The sequence below is a fragment of the Macrosteles quadrilineatus genome, unplaced genomic scaffold (genome assembly GCF_028750875.1).
Source record: "Macrosteles quadrilineatus isolate MER2022 unplaced genomic scaffold, UCM_ALF_1.0 Scaffold_4__1_contigs__length_99947679, whole genome shotgun sequence".
Classification (NCBI taxonomy): Eukaryota; Metazoa; Arthropoda; class Insecta; order Hemiptera; family Cicadellidae; genus Macrosteles; species Macrosteles quadrilineatus.
In genome coordinates, this window is record NW_026542597.1 from 21,791,544 (window position 1) to 21,817,305 (window position 25,762).

Genomic DNA, 25,762 nt, shown 5'->3' on the forward strand with positions numbered 1-25,762 from the left:
TTTTATATCAGACATTTATAAAACAAACACCATGTCACTTAGTAAGAAAACTAGATATTTCTTGACAAAATGGTTAATGAGTAAAACAATACAAATAATACTATTGGTTTTTTTACATGCCAAAACACCATCAGTGCCACAGATGACTGAAATCCACAGCTTTAAAAGGAATTGTATATGTCTATGTATGTTTATAACATTTTTCTGTGCAGAAGATGCAGCAGACAGCCCAGAGACGCCTCAGACTACAGTGCCTCCTACTGCGGAGATAGCTCAGGGTGGAGGGGAGGCTCCTGCTTGTGAGGCGGAGATGGCAAACATTGTGAGTATAACATGTGATGCTGACAATCATAAATAGAATCTAACATTGCAATAGACAACATCATAGAATACAAGAATACAGTAGTATGTAGTATACAAGGAAAGAGTACTATAATTGACTAATGGATACTGAAGTAGACATCCCATCTACATGGACCAACTTTTTACCAAAAAAGAACAGAATTGAGTGAGCCAATCACAGAATGTGCTAGTTTCTAAATTTATACTTCCTACTTTATTTCTGGTTGCCGACATAGTTGACAGGTCATAACAGTTGCTATAGCTCATAATAAGTCGTTCCATCAGTTTGACTTTGTAAAAATGTCTGAGTAATCGACAGACATCAGTAATATACGTCAGCACAATCTGTCAGTGGCTCACATCAACGACGATTTTGATTACAAACTGGCGACAACTTATCAGATGCAATGTCTACATTGTTCAAAGATACCATTTACTTGTCAATTTAAAATAATTAACTATGACTAATCACCAAAGCTTTACTGGGCCAAAGCTTAAGAAGTAATAAAGGTTTTGTTTAAACAATTTATCAATTGGATAAAGGCCTTACTTTTACTTATAAACCAGCTTCGATTTGGATGTAAATGGTTGGAGTTCCAGATTATGACCTTTTGATATGATTTCTAATGGCTACATGGTTAAGTGTAACACACTTACTTACTTGTTGTGTGTTGAAGTTTTCTCTTACAGGAGCCATTGTAAATGATCAGTCATTCAACTAAACTTTCTCCCCTAATGTACACAGTTGATGAGAAGGATGCTTTCTGAACTTTTTGGCAGTTTTGTTGAACAAACACAATGGCGCCATTTTGAGCAATCTCCTACACAAAACACTTATTTCTTTGCTGTAGCCATTTAATAAACAAGATTGTCACAGTTCAAGTTGCCCAGATAACCAGATGAAAACAAACTTTAAAACATTCTCTTTCCATTGTTAGGAGGCTGTGTTAATCAAGGCAAATAGAAAATTTACTTTTTTCAATTTGCACCATTATTTTTTAAAATCCCATTATTTGTTCTTGGCTCTTATTTGGGTAATTGCAACTCATTGGTAGTTACAAAAGTTAGAGAAATGTTAAATGAAGGGTTATTTTTATCAGAAGTGTATTGTTTTACAATATCTTGTTTCATACAGAGCACCAAGTCTACACCAGAAAGTACAGACAGTCCGTTGGCTGCGTTCCCGTCCATGTCTATGAGCAGCTCAGCCAGTCTCTCCTCTCGGGCTTCCAAAATGTCTGCCAGCGCAATGAGTGTCATCGCAGCCACCATGAAGTGCAATCCCCAGGTTAGTCACAAAGTTTCTATGTAATGACGCTAGATAATCTGTATGTTAACTGCAAAAACAAGTTGGACACCTCCGACAGAGAAACAAAAATATTAGACCATTTAAAATATTGGATGTCACTAATATAGCTCAGAACTCATGTTCTGAAGGGTTCAACACAAATCTATTCATTCACCAGTGTCTCTTAACCTTGTGATAAACCTGTGACCATGTGGTTCAGATCTATTTTTTTTAGTATTCCTATCTGTACAACATAAATTAATAGTTCTAAAACAATTTCTTCTGTTAAAAAAAAATCACTTAACAGTAATTTAATTTTCATTTAACATGCTACTTTACAATGTAAAACAAACATTCAACACCTTGTAACTCCTATGTTGTCCAGGCGTTGGGGCTGGGCGAGGCAGCCAAGAGGCCAGTTTCCAACCTAGATGACTTTACATCACTGTTGGGCCTCCATGACGCCCGCATGTTGGTAGACCTGCTCAAGCTGGCTGTAGCCAAGAGGGTAGGGCCTGGTGCCAAAGAGACCATCGCCACCATCCTCATCAGTAAGTTGCACAGTAGATAAAACATTCTGCCTCATAAATATTTCTTGTAACTTTAATCCTTTTTTTACATTTTGACATGTACATGACAATACAATAAGTCTTCTAACTTATATATCCTAAATTTTCACCAAAATAGAAACCAAAAAAGACAAAATATCTGTGTCCTCCTCCGCACTAGTGCAAAAAGAAGCAATACTGGTGTTGTGGGCAATGCAACAAACCTCACTTCTTGAGTAACCGCTCCAAGTTGACATAGAATTATCATCTAGACAAGACACTGCAAACAACTGCACAAGGTCAAATGGGCAAAACCACTTGGGTAATGAAATCTCACATAGCCCCATGACTAAGAGGCTGGGGCTAAACCTCAAATTACCTTCCTGGTTAGTTCGCTTGTTTGATGGACAATCAGGTAACTGTCGTAGTCAAACTGGAAAGGTATTTTTAGTAATCCCCTTACTTTTGAGCTCCTCAAAATATTCATAAGCTAGTGTCACTAGTTTTTACTTAGTATTGCTGGTATTCAATAATTGCTACTTGCCACAGGTATGGCGACATCTATGCCGTCAGTGGCTGGCATGTTGTTGGAGCTGTGTGTGACGGAACTGGAGGATGTTGCTCTCAACAACAACAACATCAACGCAACGCCCATCCCTGTCATACAGGAGAGCTCTCACCCCTACATAGACGATATTGCCCTCAGCGGACACGTCAAGATACCTGGTAAGTTTTGACAGACATAACTGTTTTTGCCTTTGCTCTAAGTGCATAGCGTTTTAATGTTGTATGACTAGATAGACAATAGTTAGCTTATATATGACAATGTTGCTACAATAAGTTAATGTCAAAGAGAAAACAACACAATACATACTCAGATTTGTCTTGGTTGCCGAGTGGTTATGGATGTTGTAGTGTTTGCCTTCAAATTTGAAGGTTGGTGTTTGATCCGGAGTGGTGTCAATTCTAGAACCAGATACAATTTGGGTGATCAATTAATTAATGATGGTAAGGTCAACGTTCGGTAGTAACAAAACCATCGTTTGGACCTTACCCGTTCAAAAAACCTGAAAATTGACATTTAGTTGAGATTACTGAGTTTAATTTCTATCATTACCTTCTACAGGAGCCGTGGTGCTGAGGGTGGAGTTTGACCGACAATGCAGCACGGAGCGCAGACACGACCCTCTGTGTATCATGGACAGCAGTGGAAAGACAATCTGCGTAAAGTCTGGCCGCGACTGGAGCGATTGGTGTTCACCAGCCATCATACATGGTGGGTTCTGTAGGAGTCATGTTCATAATGTGATACTTGTCAATTTTGGACATTTTACTCAAATGAGCTTCAATGACCTTAGTGGGGTGGACTATTTGTGTAAAAGCCTGCGGTCCCAATGAAAGTTATTAATTTACTATAATTTAAAAAATGATATAAGATGGAGAGGACACAATTACTCACCTGAAGAAAGTTTACAGACGAGTTATAGCACAAATAAATTATATACACGTTGTCAACTGACAAACCATCTACTTCAGAAGAAGCCACTGAAAGAGGCGAAATATTAAGTCTATTGTGTATATAATTTATTTGTGCTATAACTCTTCTGCAAACTTTCTTCAGGGGAGTTAGCTGTGCCCTCTCTATCCCATTTTTTAATCCAAGCTGAAAGCCTTTTCCTAAAAACGTGATGATGATGAACTATAATATATTTTTGAAGGAAATTTTTGAGAGTTCAGGGGTTAACTCATTCACATTAAAATGTTACAAACACATCTTCCCTGACACCTACGATCACAAAATTAAAAGCTCAGGACAGGACAGCTCGACTAGACCTGAGTTTGGGCCAAAAACTATTTCCGGCTTGACCCGACCTGTAAGTATCAGGGACTCGCAAACCCATCACGATTTGTAATGATGATTCTAGCGTGTGTAGTTGAGGATGTATTGATGAAGTCAATTGTTGCACAGGTGATGAACTAAAATGGAAGTTCTCCAGTGACGGGTCAGTGAACGGATGGGGCTGGAGGTTCACAGTTTACCCCATCACCAGTCACGACGGGCCGACCGGGTCAGACCGGGACATGCTGTCCAAGCCCAGTGTGGAGCTAGTGATGAGTCTACTGGAGCCTTGCCTCTCTCTAGCACCTCATCGCTCACTCATTACCAGACTGGTGGCAGCACTGGCGTCCTGCTCTCAGCTCAGCTCACTTGGTGAGTGATGTTAACTTTTCAACACGTAGTAGATTTTTTTCATAGTACTATTGTATTTAAAAGATCTCTAATCAAATCTTGGAAGGAAATAGCTTGTACAATTTAATTGGTAATCATTCCAAAATGTTATAGGACCAAGTGAGCGGATGTGGTGCCTGGAGACTCTGAGGGAAGTGTTATGTTCGGATCTCGGAAAATTGTTGGATATGTCGGCACTCCTGCATACAGATCAGGTAGGTGTTATCACTCAAAAAGGTTAAGTTTGACCCGTTATGATCATTATACCACAATAGGATAACAATTTTATGTCAGATACCTATACTTTTGCTAAATGATTTAATCTCTTTCATATGGACTAGTTTTAGTCACGGGTCTGCGGGCGAGCCGTTTTAACTTCAGATTGGACTAAAATAATGTTGCTTTGGAAGTATGAATATAATGAAATGTAAATTGTAGAATAGGTTTATAAATAATATATTTTATGTGATATGATCTCTCCCATATCAAAGTGAAATCACGAACATCTTCTGTGGTCCCAGAAAATTGTGGATGTCTTCCGCTGTCACGTACATCATAAACATCTTAATACAAATGATATTGTAGAAAAAAATGCTTAGTTTTTTAAAGAAAATTTTCTTCCCTCATCATGTTTTTATAATTATTTAGATTTTTATTTTTTATATCACTCCTAGTTTTAATTTATGGATTCGGTGAGTTTCACACGATTATGCACAGTAAAATTAATTCTACAATAATGTTAGTTAGCAATCAGCGTCTGTTTTGTTTACAGTCTGCACTATTTAATGATTTATTCATACAATTCTCTTTGCCTCAGATTAATATGTAAAAAAATTATATATTTTCTTGAAATTTCATTCATTAGCATTGAATATTTACAAGTGTGTATCATATCAGGTGGATTCTGCACTGTCCAGTCTATTAAGAGGTCTTCCACAAGCGTTACTCAGACAATATGAATACGAGGAACCTTCAGTCAAAGCTGGTCGACAACTCATGCACAGTCCGTTCTTTAAGGTAACAGAAGAATTAGTTGTAAAGGAGAAATTTTACTGTAAAAGTATGGAAGTTTGCTCATGAAATTGCATCTAACGTAGGTAGCCTAAAGATAACTTTGTGTTCACACAACTCTAGTTGTACTAGTTTTTGTGTTTCTCTGTGTTACTATGAGATAAGATACCAAATCCCAGTCAGTTACAGATTGTTGTTTACTAATTTTGATGAATGTGCCCTTAATAATTTTACAAATAACATAAACTTAACATCACCGAAATAAACTTCAAACTAAGAACGTGATTACAGTATTTTACAGCAATAGAAGAAAAATTGTACTTTAAGTTCAGGACAGGATTGGAGGGAATTTTCATCACCTTCCTGATTTTTGAGACAGGAATGGGACAGGATTTTTCTCTTTAGGTGCAAAAAGGAAACTATAAGTTTGTTTATTTTAAAAATGTTGAGTAACAATGCTTGAAAATGGAAATAATGGCAAACAAAATCAATTTTCCGTTTTTATTAAACAGTTCAATTCACACGTTCACATCTATGGAGTCTAGATCTGCCCTCCGTGTGTATTGTGTTTCCCGGTACTGGGTTTTTGTTTTTGTAATGTTTATTTGTGCTCGTCCGTTTGTCTGTAATTTGTTTAAATGTGTGACTTGAACTTCGATCGATTTTAACCTGGACGACTTCCTCTGTAATTAAATTTTATGTCCTTCTCAGTCTTCTAAGTTCCCCTTGGACTTTGCAGTAACCTGCAGACTACTAGGGATCACTTCGACAGTATAACAACATGAAGTCTATGACACCATAATTCTGTGATCGCAACACTGCCGTTATCATCTTGCACAATCCCAGAGACATTGTCATTTTCAACCACCTCAACATCTTCTGCTATCACTAAAGAAACTTCATATTCTCCGGCAATGCCGGCAAAATCAATAATAACTGCTATCCAAGCGTAGGCATCATTATCGCCAACTTGCGTTCTGGGTAGCTGTCAGTTGGAATAAGCTCAATTCCGAGAAAATCCTCAATTATTTGCTATCCCACCTAAAGATCAATATTTTTCCTTAAACTTTTTAACTTTTTCATTTTTTGTAATTTATATTGTTTTAGGCGCTGGTAGCCCTGGCTTGTGACCTAGGCCTTGACTCCCTCGCCTGCTGTGCTGACAACAAGAAGTGGATGTGGTTCAGACGCTACTGTCTTGCCATGAGGGTGGCTTCCTCACTCATACAGCGCACTCCTTTACCTCAGTCCTTCTGTTTGGAGGTGAGTTGATTGCTTCGTCATAGAGCTTAAGTAGGTATTTGTAAAACAATAAGTTTTAAATACAGAACAAACTTGCTAATCCAGTTTGGGGCCTTGACATTGCTGCATTACTGAGTAATAATTTTTTTTTTTTTTTGAATAGCGTTGATACAGTTAAAAGGCCTAGATAAACGGGCTGTTCATTGTTAGTGATAATATTACTTTCTGGTGTTCAAATTATTGTAGACTACTACTACTGTACGTGTTTCGTCAGCACTGTGTCATCATCAGGTAGTTTAATCCACTATGACTTCGTCTTCAACATTAAAATAAAGCAGTCATAACACACAATAAATACACAAAATTACATTCAACCGAACGGTAACGTCGTCGCGGTGGCCAAATCACACGTAACTTTTATTTTAATGTTGAAGATGAAGCCATAGCTGATAAAATGACCTGATGATGTCACGGTGCTGACAAAACATGTAGTTGTAGTCTACAATAATTGGAACGCCTGAAGGTATTATAATCACTAATGATATTTGATTATATTACCTTTAGATTATATTACCTCTCTAGTAGTAGAAAATGACAACAGGAAATTGGTGTAAATAAAGCCCTTTGACGAAAGCCAGATCATTGAATTTATTGGATTGAATCATCAACTACCTAAATAAGAGGGGTTTTAGAGTATCTCAAGACATTTTGTTATTATTAAAAAAAGTCAAATCATTTTATAAATTCTTACTGATGTAACTAGTATCAAACAATAAACTTGTATTTTATATAACAAAAGAATGCTTCAAAACTTAAAACAACAGTGGCCTCAACTTTCACGATTTTTTAGGCTACAAATTTTCACATAAAAATGTATAATATTTTTGTATCTTTAATTTAAATGTGTCCAATTACAGGTGCAGAAGGAGATTTCAGAAGTTGCAACGCGCAGTGGTGACTACAAGAATGAGCATGAGAACCATGACTTGTTCAAACCTGAACATGACGAACAACTGCTTCTGTGGGTGAACAGGTATGTTTATTTTATTTTGTTATTTTATAGGCTGTTATATTTAATTTTACTGAGATGAATTGAAAAATAGTGGATGGATATGCAATGACTTTAGAGAGGTTTTGTGACAAAAACAGTGATTGTGGCAGAAGGGTGTGACATCTTCTGGAAAGTCGTAAAGGGTTGGAAAAGCTGAGAGCTGCAAATAAACCTATGAGCACCAAGTAAAGTGTTGTGGTGATTCAAGTCTCATTTTTCCTTGAAATGTTTTTTTTTAGCGAATTTCCCTATAGGGAAGTAGCTATTACCGTAGGTCTCATGGTAAGACCTAAGCCCGGGACCGATTTACTTTTTCATTTTGATGTCCCCAGAGGCCAAAAACACCATTCGTTCAAATTTTTATATATCTATATATAGAGATATATATATATATATATATGTGTCCATCCGCACGATAACTTGAGTAATTTTTGTCCGATTTTGATAAAATTTGGTTTGAAGGTGTAAGGCGGGATAAACTTGAACGAGTTCGCGAACCAGCATGATCGGACTATGGGAACGGGGGTTTATGGGGGGTTTTATGGGGTAAAAATAGGTTTTTCCCATTTTTGACCCTAAAAACACAAAATTTCACAATTTCTTTTCAAACCATTTTGTAGAGCTTAAAAAAACAAATAATTTAGTATATTGAAGCGTTATTATGCGCCTAATTGTTACGGAGAAAATTCAAAAAAATTGTAATTTTAGAATTCCCATGTTATTCTTATGGAGGATAAGTCAACTGTTGTAGTTTGCTTGTTTATGAACATATTTTGATCGATTTTGGAAAATACTTTTATTTCTTACTAAACTATAATCATTTTATAAAAAAATCTTTTTTACCCTCCCTGTTGCAGCAAACCTATGTACTCGTTAAACTAATTCTATTTAAATAGGAAATAAATGTGCTATTTTTATGGAGGCATTTTAGTGTAGATCCAATCAGGTTAGTGGAAATTCGCTTAGTCTGCAGGTTTGCTGCGGCGGGGGTATTTTTAGATAGGTACTAGAACAATTGTAAAAATCTTCATGGTACCGGTAATGATTAGATAACGTCACACAAGTAATCGTGTATCTGATTCATCTAAAGATTGTACATACCCTGAAACCTTTAGAAATGTTAGTGACCATTACCCTCAAATATTTAGAAATGTGTATTTATTTATTTATTTATTTATTTTATTTTCAATGCTACAAAACAGCACATGCCAATTACTTTGTAGCATTAATCAAATAACAGGAATGTTAACATGATATTACAATTAATAATAACACAACTAGGGAAAAAATGTCTGTCTTCAATGGTGACAGTTTCACTCATAATGTAAATAAAGAATATGAAATGCAGGGTGTTTATAAAAAAACTTTACAACTTTAAACAATCATAAAACCTTTATTTTTTCACTTACAGCTATGAAACAAAAATTAAAATTTAGGAAATTTTCTCAAGTTTTATTTACATGATAAGAAGTTTACCTAACTTCAATGTGTTTCCCGTTGTTTGCTCGCAAAAAATCAAGTCGACATTTCAGTTCTGACCAAACACGACGCAAAATTGAATGATCTATTTCATCAAACGCTCTCCTGATCCTTTCTCTTAGTTCTTCTTTGTTGGATTCCTATTATATCTTGTCCGAAATCTCCGTTGAACAACAACATCAGATTTCGTTTCAATGAACCACTCCACACACTGCGCTTTGATTCGTGCTTCCATTGCGATGCTAATGAGACTTTTCAATTATTTGTTTTTGTTTACCAAACAACAATGTAAGGCCATCAGCTGATTGAACTGCCAGCTGATTAAAACTTTTTGAGCAGCCCTTTCATGTGGTGTCAATAGGAAACGTTTATGTCCCATGGATCATGAATGGGACAATGTTAAAGTTGTAAAGTTTTTTTATAAACACCCTGTATAAATAAGAATATAAATAAGAATGACAATATAAAATTTAAATATACAGTAACAAGAGAATTTATACTAACTAAAACAATACTGATGGTCATGAATCAAATATAATAAATATAATATAAATATATAAGAAATAAATATGTACTATTTAGAAAAATTATAAATTAACGCTGATAAGAAAGTTTGAATTCATTTAACAACCAGACATTTAACTTTTTTAGTGATAAATGAAATATATCAAATTGATATGAATTACAAGTGCGAGACATAATATTTAGTGGAAAATTGAATCCAAGATTGGTACGAGAGTAACGAGGGGTAAATACAAGAGTGCTGCGTGAATTGTGTCGTGGAACGTGAAAATTGATTTGTCCCAGCAAGTCACTATCGTCCAGAACACCGCTCACCAGTTTATGGAGATAAGATAAGGCGGCCAACTTCCTTCTGTCACTGAGACTAGTCATATCAAACATGGTCAAGAGCTGGTGGTATGAGATGTTGAATGTATAGTGATCAAATGTTTTAAAATACATAAATCTTAAAAATCTTTTTTGAATCGCCTCAATCATATTGTCTACAAGGTAAAGCTGATGAGGATACCATACAACTGATGCATATTCTAATCGTGAGCGCACCAATGAACAAAATAATAATTTTACTGAGTTTAAATTTCTTAAAAAGCTGCAAGATCTATGAATGAAACCTAATACTGAATAAGCTGCCTTACAAGTGTTCATCACGTGTTCTGCAAATAGAAATTTACTATCGAAAACAACACCAAGATCTTTAAATGCTGACTTTCTACATAAGACAACACCATCCATTGAATAAGAAAAATTTACAATAGTTTGGGTAGTTTTCCTTGTATAACTCATAACAGCACATTTTTTAACATTAAATAATATATTTTCTTTACTCCAAGCAATTAGTTCATCAATATCAGTTTGTAGCTGTTGAGAATCCAAGATTGTGTTAATATTTTTGAAAATTTTTAAATCGTCAGCGTACATTAAAATTTTACTATGTTTTACACACCTGGTTATATCATTTATAAATACTATGAATAATAAAGGCCCTAAATTTGAACCTTGGGGGACACCTGAGTCCACCAGAAATGTGTTGGAGCATGCACCATTGTATGTTACATACTGTTTACGTTTGTATAAATATGAAGAAAATAATCTTAATGTGTTCTCAGATAGGCCATAGTAATGCAGCTTAGACAATAACACTAAGTGATTAACTCTATCAAATGCTTTTTCAAAATCGGTGTACACACAATCAACTTGAATGTTCTGATCAATAGAATTTATAACAATTTATAAATTTGAATTTATAAATTTATAAATTTATAAATATAAATTTATAAATTATAATATAAATATAAATTTATAATATAATATAATATATATAATATATATATATATTATAATATTATAATATAATATTATAATATAACTAGCTGTAACCCGCGGGCTTTGCCCCGTTTAACTTCTTAATTTTCAAGATTATCTCGTTCGCATGGCTCAATCACGTCCTGGTTGAAGTTTGTTCGCTACGCTCACTCACCTTTAGGTTGGAGCTCGTTCGCTACGCTCACTCACCTTTAGGTTGGAGCTCGTTCGCTACGCTCACTCACCTTTAGGTTGGAGCTCGTTCGCTGCGCTCACTTGCCTTCAGGTTAGCTCGTTCGCTACGCTAACTCGCCTCCAGGTTGAAGTTCGTTCGCTACGCTCACTCACCTTTTGGTTGCAAATTAGCTGTTGTAATAAATGTAAAAGAAATAATAGTGCTGCACCCTGTTGGTAATTTTTGTAACTTTAATGCTATTGAACATCACAGAACAGAACCAACTTGTTTAATTGAAACAGCTGTTAAGATTCAATAATTTCATTTCTCATAAGGTTAACATGGGAAACTCCAGAGCCACTGGGGCGGAGCCCGAAAGGATTTTTGAAATAAGAATATGCCTATATGTTAATCGGGAATGTGAGCTATCATCATGCAAAATTTCAGCCCAATCCGACCAGTATTTTTCGCGTTCACTTGTCACAAACATACATCCATACATCCATACATCCAAACTTTCTCATTTATAATATTAGTAGGATATAATATAATATATTTATAATATAATATTATAAATTTATAATATAAATTTATAAATTTATAAATTTTTAAATTTTATAATTTATAAAATTTTGGCTGAATTTATAGAATTTATAATGTTAGGGACCATTACCCTCAAATATTTAGAAATGTTAGCGGCCATTACCCTAACATATTGAGAAATGTTAGCAATGTTTTTAAATATTGATATTGGCTTTCTAAATAGGACTGGTGTCTGTTCATGAAATGAATTGAGTGAGTCAAGTGGTGAGCCAGTGCAAGAATGAACTGTTAAATTTTAAGTAGCCAATCAAAAGCGAACGCATTACTTTGCTGTCTTAGTCTTATAGTTGGTCACAATATGAATTGAGCTCAAAATCACAAAAAAATAGTTGCACATAGAAATTGCAAAACAAATATTTTTGAATAATATAATTATTTTTTTCAGATTTAATTGTATTACTTAAATATAAACATGCGCAAGAAAAAGTTACATACAACTTTAAAAATTGTTACTTTTAAAAGTCAATCTTTATGAATGGTTTTAGGCAACCAGAAGACTGGAGTTTGTCGTGGGGAGGCACCAACACTATCTACGGCTGGGGTCACAACCACCGAGGTCAACTGGGGGGTGTGGAGGGGGCGAAGGTGAAGGTGCCTACGCTGTGTGACGCCCTCAGTGCGCTACGGCCCGTCCAGATAGTCGGGGGAGAACAGACACTGCTAGCAGTCACGTCCGACGGGAAAGTGTACGCCACCGGTCAGTGTGATCTTGAATACTTGTCAATAACATAGCTAACCTAAACATAACGTTTTGAGTAGAAATATAAACTTTCTAAAGGTACAAGGGCGGTTTTTTAAGTAAAGGCCAGTTAGGGACTTTTAAGTACTCCGGTAATAGCTTTTATGTTAGGGCCGGTAGTTGTTTACTTTTATCCAATAAAAACAATGTAGAAACATTTAGTTTTGTGAATAAGACAATTTTTTATTGATGAAAGTTGGGAGTTTGAGAATTATTTAAATCCATTGTTGCATTGTATAGGCTCATATACCTTTATCTGTTAGTGCTGTATTAGAGTAAATTATAAAGTTAATGTCTAGGCTCCAGCTATTTCTAATCCGAGACCAACACCATCTTGATTATTTTGTTCACTAAAACTTTAGCCGGTTTCCACCTTTATACTGATTCAAGTATACTGACTATTGATGTTTTGATACATTATTTTGTATATATCAATCGATAAAACTTTGGAAGCAATCCAACCAAAGTTGAAGTAGAGTATTTTAAATTTAAAGCTTTAAAACATGGAAATACATAAGTTTTTAGTCTATATACATTGCAAAATATGTAAGCAAATAGTTGATAAGCATTTTAATGTTTTTGTTCTTACATCGCACAGGCTATGGTGCTGGGGGCAGACTAGGCCTAGGCAACTGTGACACAGTGACTACTCCCACCCTCATAGACTCATTGGAGAATGTGTTCATCAAAAAGGTAACATTTATCATCTCATATTCAGATCCTAGTTATTGAATCTATCCTTGGTTGTTTCAGGTGTTGAAGAGATTCCGCATATTTATGACCTTAAGATTTCCAAAAGTTGTTTTTTTTTTCTTTTTGATAAATAAATAATATGTTTTAGAACAAAGCAAATTGGATAGTATAGAAATATTTTGAAGAAGAATAGAGTTCAGCATATCAGAGAAAATTAGAGCCCAGGGGCTAATATATACACGAATAAAAAATCAAAGTACATAAAACCGATATTTCGCCCTGATATAGGACTCTTCAGATTTCCCGTCCACTTTTTAAGAAGTCCTATTGAAGGATGAATAATATCAGTGTGATATGTTGTGAATTTGTGATATTTTATTTTTATATCTATTTAGCCACTCAGGTTATATAATATTAAGCTATGATTGATAAGTCGAGAGACGGAGCTGGAAATTTGGATGGGTACAAAAAACTTACTTAGGCCTAATACAAAATATGTTTCCCTCCCTGATTAAATCTGATTTTGTCATAAATATCAGTGAACATTTCTCCAACCAACTATTTCTGCTCTCTCAATAACTTATTGCTCTGTAATTTTTTAGGTTCATCTAAATACCTTACAAACATTATATAAACTTTCCGTACACTAGGGTGTGTCATAGTAGGTTACTTATATTTTTTTGTACCTAACTCACGTTATGTATGACTTGATCTTGATACCCATTTCATAATCATCTACATTTCCCAACGGCCGTAGAATAGATTCAGCATTTTAATGGTAGATTTTTAAACTTTATTGTTTTTGTGACATCACAGACCAGTCATCTTCTCTCAGACATCAGCTGATCTTTGTAATGTTTCTCAGGTCGCTGTCAATTCCGGGGGGAAGCACTGTATGGCTCTCACCTTCGACGGAGAGGTCTACTCTTGGGGTGAAGGCGATGACGGCAAACTGGGTCATGGTAACAAATCGTAAGTCAACACTCATCATTTATTCAACACTCGTTCTTATCTTTGGCTTAACATCGGACTGTACATATTGAGGCAATCCATACATGTTAACCAACAACAGTTGTCTTTATTTCAAAATGTATGTGTCTGCAAGCTTTGTTTTGACATGAGCGAAACTATGAGTGAAGAAGGGGATGATTGCCAAATCTATTTTCATCCACCCCATTGAGGTTACTGAATCACCTAAAAGAATTAAGTTACAACCCATTTTTATGTTACAAGTTTCATTTTTATGTTAAAGCGATCGACCATAATCTGAAATCTTAGACAAGTTGTCAATCTCAGTTTTTGTCAGCTGTTTGTGTTTGTTGCAGCATGTGTGACAGACCCACCCTAGTGGAAGCGCTAAGAGGCAAGGAGATAGTAAACATAGCGTGTGGAGGTTCTCACAGTGCAGCTATCACGGTACACGGGGAGCTGTACACGTGGGGCAAAGGACGCTACGGCAGACTGGGCCATGGCGACACCGAGGACAAATACGTACCTAAACTGGTGAGTCACCATTGCATTATCTGGAGTATTGTTATTATTTCTTATTAAGGAAAATCTGATCACACCCTTTTGAAAATCCTATCATCCACAGGGCAGAGGCGTGTGTGGACAGGCCAATCCAACGTTAAAATAAGTTGTAAAAAATAGTTTATCTGTACACCTTTTTTCATGTTGTTCTTCCTATTTGTATTATGTTAATTTATTGTTTGAAACTAAATGTTCTAAATCTGAATCTTTGGTCTGATCTTGATCAGAGTTTACAGCGAAGCAGGATTCTTTTCAGATGAAAAAGGTTATCATACACATCCCAAATTACATAAGACTGCACTCATATACTGTACTCTGTTCACAAAATGTAGGCGGTTTGAGTGGAAGTTCCCTCACTAATTTCTTTTGCTTATACGTCACAGCTGATCTATGTTTTGTCATACCTCAGCTGTTGAGCTATTATTTCAGAGGTATGATCAAGTGAGAAAATAGAATTCTTCCCCTATAATCGTTTAATTTTTTTGAATGGAGTATAATCCAAGATCCAGGCTTATCTAAGTATTTGGCTACCCCATAAAGCCTTTCTATCTTTCTTGATCCTTATATCTTCCCTATTTCTTCACCCTCCAAATATGCCTTCAGGATTTTTGCAATGGCTTACACATTGGTCTCCTTCAGTCAGGGGTTTTTATCACTTGTTTTAGATCGTGATCATTCATTTTTGAAGAGTATAATTAAATCAAATCTTTTCTGTCCACAAAAAATATTTCTTAATTTTTTTTATAACTAAGGTGGAGGCATTGCTGGGGTACAATGTGGTGGACGTAGCTTGTGGCAGTGGAGACGCCCAGACTCTAGCAATTACAGACGACGACAGTGTGTGGTCGTGGGGCGACGGAGACTATGGGAAACTGGGCAGAGGTGGTTCAGATGGTTGCAAGGTAGGCTTATGGTCTCGCTTACAACGTATTCACACTAATGGGGCCATACCCTGTTCAGATACCCAAATCAGTAAGGTTATTCGTAAATGCAGTAAAATCTCATGACAACAATTAAAATAATGTTATTATTGCTGTAAATGGCAAAAAGTATCCCAAAAGCATTATGTTGCACCTCTTAGTAAATTTTGTTGTTTGACAATATATAGCTTATTGTTATTTGTTATCCTTTTCATCAAAATATATCAAATTTGAAGGTGATCAGTATACCCAGTCAATTCAAGCTGTTTCTTATGTTTTTCCTCTGTTCCTTAAATTTCACACACAAGTACTTTATAAAAATATCCTTTCACTTATAAATAATTAACTTCTGAGGGGATATACTTTTCAGACAAGGGTCCAAGGTGTCTGAAAATAGGGAGTGAACTGTATTTTACTGTAAATAAAAAATCAAACAGTAACATTGAGTTAGGATTTTCTTATAAGACCTGAAGATCCATTATGAATGTATATGGTTTGGTGTTCAGGTACCTATGAAGATAGAGTCTCTGGCAGGTCTGGGGGTTATCAAGGTAGAGTGTGGAAGTCAGTTCTCAGTTGCTCTCACTAGGTCTGGCTCCGTCTACACATGGTAAGAGACAATGTACTCGTTCAAGTCTACAACGTGTTTTATACTCACCATTTATTCATATAATATCCATACACTCATGCATGTCAGCATTTAATAGTTGATAGGAAGCAACGTATGATGGTCCAAAAAAGTTTGAAAGTTTAATAGCCGGTTTTAATGTTTCGACTTGGGAAAAAAGAATGTTTATGAGATGGATGTGGCAAGACAAGAGGTGATATATTATCCTTCCATTATTATATAAATTATCTAAAGTAGATTACCGGAATTCTTTTTACAGCACAAAATAACACCACATTTGAAGATAACTAAACTATCTGCAAAATGCAAGTTTTATTTTTGAAATAGGTTTTAAGTGAAAATGTGTTGACAGTATTAATGTTAAAAAATCAAAGATCTTAAAAGGACTAGAGCTTTGTCTCCCAAAATAATTGTTCAAATACCATTTTATTTGTCTCAACTAAATTTATTTTTTGATTGTTCAATTTTTCTCACACCTTATCTAAAATATTTGGTTTAATTGTGTATGTTATAACTAAAGGGTAGAAAATTTTAACTCCACCTTATAGCAAAGCAGGTTACAGTAATGTTTTTGTTTAATTAGGGGTAAAGGAGACTACCATCGCCTCGGTCATGGAACAGACGACCACGTGAGACGACCTCGCAAGGTAGCTGCTCTACAGGGCAAGAAGGTCATTAGCATCGCTACAGGTGGGTTGTAGACGGGTGCAAGAGTATATCATGTTACCAGTAGATGTAGGGGGTGAAAATGGGTGTATTACAACCAAAATATGAGTGAAGGATGAGTGTAGAATGGAGTGAGATGCCTTGTGTAGCTTTGTAACTGACTAAGACCAGCTGTTTTTTTAACTTTACTATTTTATTGAAAGTCCAATGATCAAGAACAGCTGGGTCTAGTTTTAAAGTATCAAAAAGTTTGTGACTTCACAGACTTGATCCAGCAACCTTTTGATTGTTAGGCAAGCACTTTACTGCTTGCAACTTAGTAGAGGGTACAGGAAATCTAAAACGTCAATGGTACAGTGGAACCCCAATAAGAAGACTCTTAATAACAATACTCTTAATAGACTCTTAAAAAAGAGACTTAGAAAACTCTTAATAGTGGCCCTTGATAACAAGTGTCATCTCTAATACAGTAGAACTTTGATAACAAGTCATATTTGACCATCCTCACGAGAGACGTCTTATAATAGTTGTACTGTATTTAAAAAAGAAATCAAAGAAAGTTTAAAGTTAAAGTTTAGAAGATTTTTTCTTTTAGACAAGAAAATTATAAAAGTGCATCTTGTTCTTGTCACAAAAACTGGTGACCACTTTAACATGGGGATGGAATGTCTAATTGTATCAATAGTCAAAAGGTTACTAAAAGAATTGTTCAAAAAGAGCATACACACAATGACAATCCTATGATTTTTGTTTATCCGTTCGAACTCTGTCTTGTAACTTAGTAGTTTTTATAATTGTTATTTCTTAAAAAAAGATATATAATTTACATTTTTAATGTAGCCACTCAAATTAAGTTGTATTTGGCACAAAGTTACTTCCAGACTCCTCTGACCTCAACCTTGTCAGTTTTATCATCCAGTATTTACAGGCTGCAAAAATAAGTCCTTGAAGAATTTGTTGTTTTTTAGGGGTGGGGGGGACATTTGACTTTACAAATGTTTGTTTTCCAGAAGTGTCAGTTCTCTAGCGTAGCAATTACTGACTTTGACTTGTGTTGTAGGGTCGTTGCACTGTGTAGCGTGCACTGACCAAGGTGAAGTCTACACTTGGGGAGACAATGACGAAGGCCAGCTGGGAGACGGTACAACTACGGCCATCATGAGACCGAGACTCATCATGGCTTTGCAGGTTAGATTGCCTAAGTTACAAATAAAAGATTTTTTGTTTAGAATGTTCTAATAAAATATAACCACTCATAATGCTAGTCTTTTGCAAAATTATAATTTCATCTATTCTGCTGCCATAAAATTTGAAGCCATATCTAAATATATCGATTGCAAGTAAGAAAAATATTTTAAGTTGTAACTCTATTTCTGAAAGACATTCAATACAACCTTGATATTCAGGGAAAGAAGATGACGCGGGTGGCGTGTGGCTCGGCGCACACGTTGGCATGGAGCACGGACAAGCCGTTTGCCTCCACTGTGCCGACAAAGGTGCCGATGGAATACGACCTGCTGAAGGAACTGTCGCCCTCGCTGATCCGCAACAGACTCGTGCTGCTGCTGCATTTCAGCGACCTGTTGTGTCCCAATGTCTCCATGTTCCCCCTCACTGGCGACGTCAGTCTCGACTCACTGCGCGGCTTCCTGGTCTACATGGTCAAGGAGATCACGTTCCGCAAGGTAAAATTAATTGGTTGATAAATTATTAGTTTTACATGTTTACAATGTCCTACAAAAGATGTAGGTATTGCATTTAATAGTTAGATAGGTAATTAATTTTTAAGTTTATAAATATTCCCATTCATGGTCAAACTTTGTGGGACTCTCAGTAAATATAGAGTTGTATATTTAATAAATTTTATTGAAAAAAGTCATGATCTTCCAATATTTGGTTTTCTGGCCTTCTGTGTCATCTTTGCAGACAGTTGAGGATAAAGAAACCATGATCATTTACTATAATGATCCATTTCCGTGTGGTAAGACCGTACTCCATAGCAAGTGACAACATTCTTTGACGCCCCTGTTTGTACTCGGAAGAACATTTAGTGCTAAGCACCAACACTTGACTGTACTTTCTGTTTTAGTGTTTGGTTTTTTTTACTACAGTATAGAGAAGGACTCATATTTTAATTTGAATTTTGGTTAAATATGGCCGTATCCTGTTGAAAGACATTTAAATTGACACTACAAAAAACATTGATAGGCTAAAGAAATCATAGATTTCCTTGTCAAAGGGTTGAACATTTGGGGTTGATATTTCAACACTCTGTCTGATATACCCCAGGTGGTGCAAGCCACGATGGTGAGGGACCGACAGCACGGGCCGGTGATAGAGCTGAACCGCATCCAGGTGAAGCGGTCGCGCAGCAAGGGTGGTCTGGCAGGACTGGACGGCATCAAGTCTGTGTTCGGCCAGATGCTGGGCAAGGTGCAGTTCCTCACGCAGGAGGCGCTGTTCCTGCCTCACCGCGTGTGGAAGGTCAAGTTTGTAGGTGAGTGGGAATATTAGCTGCGACTTTCTGGTTACGGAAATTTAACGTACTAGACGTTAAAGAAAGTAGACAAGGTAAACCCGTCTTCAGCCTGATTTAGTTATGTAGGAGGGGTCAAAAATTATGAAGAGGAGTTTGGCAATGCTGTGCAAATCGGCTGGAAGTGTAGTTAAATAGTAACTTGTGCTGACCTACAGAAGGCTGTTGCATTAAGTAGGTCAATGCACTTGGTCTGGGGGAGTTTCATGTATAGTTTAAGTGTGATGTATTGGAGGACAAAGTTAAACTGCTTTGGCCTTCAATTATCAATTATCAATTATTTAAGATGGGGACGCCACTATGTGCGTATTTTAACCCAAATATGAGTGAAGGATGAGTGTAGGATGAGTGGCGCGATCTTGTAGTCTTGTTAGTGACTAAGGCTGACATGTTCCTTAGACACAGCTGTTAATTAATAGCCCATACAGCTAATGGCAACTAAGGGACCTACAGTTTATAGTGGAATCCGAACCACATTTTTTCCTTGTAATTTACGAATTGGTCTAATTATCAGGATATTACTGCGGATAGTTGTAGTACTCACTAGTGCGGATGATAATCCACACCAGTGAGTATCGCATCCACAGTGCATCCCTATAAATATTCACAATTCGTGACCTCCTAGTAGCTGGATTACAGGACGACGCCACCCGTCCCAGTCCAGGTAAAACAATAAGTGTTTTCAAATTTGGGGGTTAGAGTCTTTTCAAAATTATTTATTTACACAGTTCCAGTCTACTATAAATCTTTGTTCGTTTATCTTTGTTTTTTTTTATGTTTTGTGGGCTAATAATCAAGATGGGTTTTGTAAACGAATGCTGAATTTTCATTCCTGAGCTACATCCAAAGTAACATTGGGTAAACGTCCGGTTACCCCGGAGCCTACCTTGTTACACCAAACTGTATTAATAAAGCTGACTATATTATGTATTGTCTCAGGGGAGAGTGTAGACGACTGCGGTGGAGGGTACAGTGAGAGTATTGCAGAGATGTGTGACGAGCTACAAAACGGCTCACTTCCTCTACTCATCCCTACCCCTAACGGACGAGATGACACGGGCACCAACCGAGACTGCTTCCTGCTCAACCCCGTGGCCAACTCACCCTTGCATCTCAACATGTTCAGGTTCTTAGGTAAGCACACCACAGTAGGCCTACAGTCCCACAAAATTGGTGTAATTAGGGACTGGTAGGGAAAGTGGATTTTAGTTTTAATTTTATCTACAAGACATGCAGTTTGAGGGTAAACTCTTTCATTTCAAACGGAATGCAGATAGTTACAGACGGTTAAGTTAATAATGCAAGACGTGTTTTGAACCTGATGTTAAGCTAGTTTGTTTTAAGAACTGTGGAGTTTATTGATACTGTACAACAAAGGTTGCACAACAACACTGATATGTTTTCCTCCTATAAGGTTTTTCTAGAGAGTAGATTGATGATAACTGGCATTTATATGCCCCATGGACTTATGATTTTTCAAGTAAACTAGCACATTTTTATATTTTTCTGAAAGATTCTTTAATTGGGCTCCTCCTTGAAATAGGATAGGATATTTCAGGTGTAGGTCCTATGACAGTCAACAGAAGCTCAAGTTAATCAAGCAAGGTGAAATTGTGGCTAAAGAATGTGCATTTTATATCTGGTAGACTTTTATGTATTTTGAGAATGTTACTTGTATTCACAGGAATGCTGATGGGAATTGCTATCAGGACAGGCAGTCCACTAAGCCTCAATCTAGCGGAGCCAGTGTGGAAACAGCTGGCAGGAATGCCTCTAACACCAGCTGATCTGCAGGAGATTGACAGGGATTATGTGCCAGGTATGGGAATTTATTTTTTTAAGTAAGGAAAGATTGGCAGTCTCTTATAACCATTGTGTTGTCACGTCCAAATAGGCCTCTGGCTTGTGAGTGGGGGTAGAATCAGACATAACATGTTTTAGAATTAGAATGAATATTTCCGTAGTTTGGCTGAGCCGCCGACAGAGTACGCTGGCGTTATTACTGATTTCTGTTTAATAGGGAATGTTACCTATCCATAAAATGAAAAGACATATTTACAAAAGCATTATCATGTCATAAAAATTATTTAAGCATTGAAAAATAAGAAAATAGAATTTTGACAGTAGCACATTCTGTAAGTGGCTCATTTATCTACGTTCTTTAATCAAAAATAGCTGGTTTATACAGATTAGCATTACTTCAGTATCCATGTGTCATGGTGGAACATGAAGCAAAGGAAAGGAGTGAGCTGAACTGGTCTGACTACACCTCACTAACCAATCTATTTGTCTTTGTCAGAAGCTAATGCTACATTCATTGTGGTTTCATCTATAGACCATAGCCTACTATAAAGTTCACTAGAAAAATTAACTCTTGGCATAATTAATACAACTAACTCTTAATTAAAAATTATATAATTTCTCTACAAACACGTATTGTACGGGTACAGAAATGGAGACAAAAAACCACAACAATAAGAATGTAATTTTTATGGCTGAAAATAGTAATTAAAATTGTCACAATCCTAACAATAACTGAATCTTGATTCATCTACATGCATATATAATGACATACATATCTATTTATAGAATTTATAAACAAGAAAGTGTCCCACATTAATATTTTTTTACTGAAAGTGATTTTATTTAAGCTCCAAGTAACAAAATTGCCCCTTAGGAAACATTCTGTTAATTCTTATTTGTATTGTTAAACCCAAAATAATCGTAAAAGCAAGTACAAAAATTAAAGCTAACAAGTAGAACGCAACATAAATTTGGACACGATTTTCATAATCCTCTTGTCTTTTTAAAATGATTTCAATAGTCAAATTGACACGGTTTATGTCACTGTCTTTAACTTGATCAGCGTGTTGATGTTCAGCTATGGGCTCGGATTGCAGACATTTTGCCTCATCCAGACAAGTTCTTTGGTTAGAAGCAAGGACAAAATTTGGTGGACAGCGACATTCTACCTTTTGTTTTGAAATGCGCAAGCACCAGTGGGAACAGTTTTGTATGTCACACAGGAAGTTGGTGCTGGCCTGTCTCGCCTCGTCAGATTGCATCTTAAAGTCATCGATTTTCTCAGAATCATTCCATAGAATCTTCACAGGGAAATCACCTTCCGATACTTGAACCTTGTACAGGATGTAGCGGCCGTTGTGTCTGTTTCCCCACACAACCGTCCCATTGGCAGACTCTAATCCAAAAGCATCTGAAAGTTCTGGGCCTTTGTAGACGACTTTGAATTGTTTAATATAGTAGTCAGTACTCACCAAGGAAGTTTCTTCTTCACCACCGATCACATATATTCTTTCCTGTTGTACATCCAGAGCCGCAAGTCTGAGTTGTTTGAAGTTATGTACTTGACTAAATATCTTTGTAGTGTTCCGTGTGTAATAGTGTTTCACCAAATGTGTTCCATTAGTGTAGAGTAAAAAATCTCTATACGAATCGACTGCGATGCTAATTATTTCTCCTGAATGGATAGAGTGAATAGCTTCGTTGGAACCTTTACGTTTCCAAAATATTACCTTTTTATCCTTACATGCCCAAAATATGGTGTAAAAGCTGAACCAATCAACCGCTAGTCCGTTTATCTCATTACAATCAGTTTCGATCAACTCATCACCACTGACCGACACATTTCCTAATTTATTGTAGCTGTGCGAGTTAAGTCTCAAAATAGATTTTTTATTAGTACTGTTTGATATATAAAACAGCTCCTTCCGAGGTAAGTAATATGTGAGACAAGGAGTTCTTAAATTGTTTCCCTTACTCAAAAGTGTCTTATTAAAATCCCCAAGAACCAAAAGCCTGATGCCAAGCTTTTCTGACGCTAACAGTAGATCTGTATCTGAAGCTCTTACCGGTAAAAGTTTATAAACTGATAGGTTTTCAGGGCTGCACTTCGTTTCATTCACTGGACTTAAAGTATTGGAGATTTCTTTACCACATAAGCATCTTGTTGCATTCATTCCAGCGTACACTGAAGACTTCGTCGTACAATACACTAAACAATCCAAGTCATTAGTGTCAGAAAAATAGTAGTCCACTGAATTCTGTTTAGTTTTATAACAACCGATAAAAACATCATCACGATTCAAGTCATGTGTGGTTGATATGAGATAGAAATTAAAAATAAAAACTATTAAAGTTTTATGTATACTGTTGTTATTACTCGGCACCATATTGCACTCTTGAGTATGACAACTTTTAAATGTTGTCTATGTCCAACATTTAAAAGAAGAATGTGACTTTCACAATCTTTTAAGGAAATGAGACTAAGGAAATTCATTCAAAGGATGATTTTCTCGTAGATGATGTCTCTGTTCGATGATAAACACAAGATTAAAATATCTTTGCCAGATTATTTCATTTTTCATTTTTAGCCAGAGATACACAGTGTAAAAATCCAAAGTACAAACCCTATCTAAATTCAAATGCAAAACAACTTCTTGACACTGCACATCCATATAGGATTATGGTATGTGCATGGAACATATCCAGCGATGCAAGGTGAAAGGCAGTACTGTATAGTAAACCAGTGAAATGTACAAATTAAATTTAGTGGCGAGCACCAGGTATTTATAAACAAACCCACAACATCACTGCATGGATTCGTAACTCGCAACTGACCAAGCCACCGACTCATCAACTGCTCAATTTTTAGTTGAATACAATTTTTCTCAAAACCTACCGTTAGCTTCAGCAACACACTTTTTGTATGGTTCCCAAAACACAGAAACCATAATTTTGTAAAAAAATGTGGCAAGGATAAAAAACTAATTAACGTTTATCTGTTTTTTTAATGTTTCTCAGTGTTCTTGGTTTATAGTAATACAGTAGAGTCCCGCAAACTCGGCTCTCGATAACCCGGCAGTCTGGATAATTCGGCCATCACCTGGCTCAGAAAATTAGTGATTTTTTGAGTCCGTGTTAAAAATGGACTCAAGCAAATCATTCGCAACTCATACCAAGGATTTGTTGTACTATATCTGATGACTTAATACTGACTTGTAATATAAATATAAATAAAAAAGACGGTTAAAAAGCTTAAAAAATTGTATTTTTCTTATTTTAAACCCTTGTTCCTGATAACCCGGCATTTCACAAACTCGGCATCCTTCCAGTCTACATTACGCCGAGTTTGCGGGACTCTACTGTATTTTTGTATGCTCATCAGTGCCGGATACTTGTTCCCAAGTTTGCAAGTAAATCATGTGTAAGGGCTGTAACTGAGTCATCTGAACATGCAAGGTCATTCACCCTGTCTGCCACTGTTGACACACCCCCTTCTTTGCATCAACATATGACCTACTATTTATTTTTTAGCACTATTTTATACCTTGTAGACCCTAAGACTACACTTCACTTTGTGTCAAGATAGTGCAGAGATAACTCTAATCATAATTGAAGAAAGGGTGTTTCAAACATTAAAAACAACAGCAAATAAGAAATTGTTTTTTCTTGAACAGTAAACAAATCTTGTTCTTAATATCATAAATGACATCAATTGAGTTTTATTATCATGTATGTACATTTATTGTACAATAGATTTATCTAAAGCACTTGTGTGTATTTAGTGCATTCAACTTTTGTTTAATGGTGGGTGATTTTGCGACTTGCTTGCAAAACTTTATTTTCTGCGGTATCCGTTTCAGTCAATTTCACGAATGACTGGGAATTTACCTGAGAAGTTGTTAGTTTTTGTTTGTTGTTGCAGGACTGCTCTGTATCAGAGACATGAGTCCTGATGACAAGGAGCTGAACACACTAGACATGCCGTTCTCAACTCCCTCGGCCACCGGGGTCGACGTGCCTCTGTCCTCCACTCATCGTAAGGTCACGCCCCAGAACAGGGAGGAGTACATCCGTCTGGCGCTAAACTACAGGTAAAAGTCACAGTAGTTGAAGAGATTATTGCAGAAATGATCCATCATAATGAGTAAAAAGTGTTTTTCATAATTTTGGGTCTGGAATCTGATGCCATCTACTGGTTAAGTGAAAAGTAAAATAATAACCTACAATATTTAGAGAAAACTATATGTGTACGCAAGATGGTGGCTCTCGGACCGCAACAAGACGGTTATCTCGCTAGAGCCATCATCGTAAGTAGACATGTCCATTTTGTTTAATGGCAGCATTCATGTCATAAATACCATTAAAGAAGTATTTTAAGCTCTGTATCTCAGACAGCCGCTTGTTCCATCTGAATGAATCAAATTGTGAGTCAAATGGTGTTTATGCGCTGTGTT

At 36.2% G+C, this 25,762-nt stretch overlaps 1 protein-coding gene across 2 annotated transcripts in view; it reads left to right on the plus strand.

Moving 5' to 3' along the window:
* Positions 1-25,762, plus strand: part of LOC128991321 (E3 ubiquitin-protein ligase HERC2) — a 96,980-nt gene that overhangs the window by 64,072 nt on the left and 7,146 nt on the right. For both annotated transcript variants that reach the window (XM_054414125.1, XM_054414126.1), the window contains exons 59-81: positions 213-322; positions 1,478-1,630; positions 2,016-2,181; positions 2,728-2,904; positions 3,305-3,454; positions 4,148-4,390; positions 4,523-4,623; positions 5,306-5,425; positions 6,527-6,682; positions 7,579-7,694; positions 12,279-12,490; positions 13,131-13,225; positions 14,091-14,197; positions 14,551-14,728; positions 15,508-15,657; positions 16,182-16,285; positions 16,887-16,993; positions 18,030-18,157; positions 18,376-18,654; positions 19,259-19,466; positions 20,445-20,639; positions 21,190-21,324; positions 25,231-25,399. In XM_054414125.1, the coding sequence (XP_054270100.1) occupies positions 213-322; positions 1,478-1,630; positions 2,016-2,181; positions 2,728-2,904; positions 3,305-3,454; positions 4,148-4,390; positions 4,523-4,623; positions 5,306-5,425; positions 6,527-6,682; positions 7,579-7,694; positions 12,279-12,490; positions 13,131-13,225; positions 14,091-14,197; positions 14,551-14,728; positions 15,508-15,657; positions 16,182-16,285; positions 16,887-16,993; positions 18,030-18,157; positions 18,376-18,654; positions 19,259-19,466; positions 20,445-20,639; positions 21,190-21,324; positions 25,231-25,399 (3,559 nt within the window). The remainder of the gene's footprint in view (positions 1-212; positions 323-1,477; positions 1,631-2,015; positions 2,182-2,727; positions 2,905-3,304; positions 3,455-4,147; positions 4,391-4,522; positions 4,624-5,305; positions 5,426-6,526; positions 6,683-7,578; positions 7,695-12,278; positions 12,491-13,130; positions 13,226-14,090; positions 14,198-14,550; positions 14,729-15,507; positions 15,658-16,181; positions 16,286-16,886; positions 16,994-18,029; positions 18,158-18,375; positions 18,655-19,258; positions 19,467-20,444; positions 20,640-21,189; positions 21,325-25,230; positions 25,400-25,762) is intronic.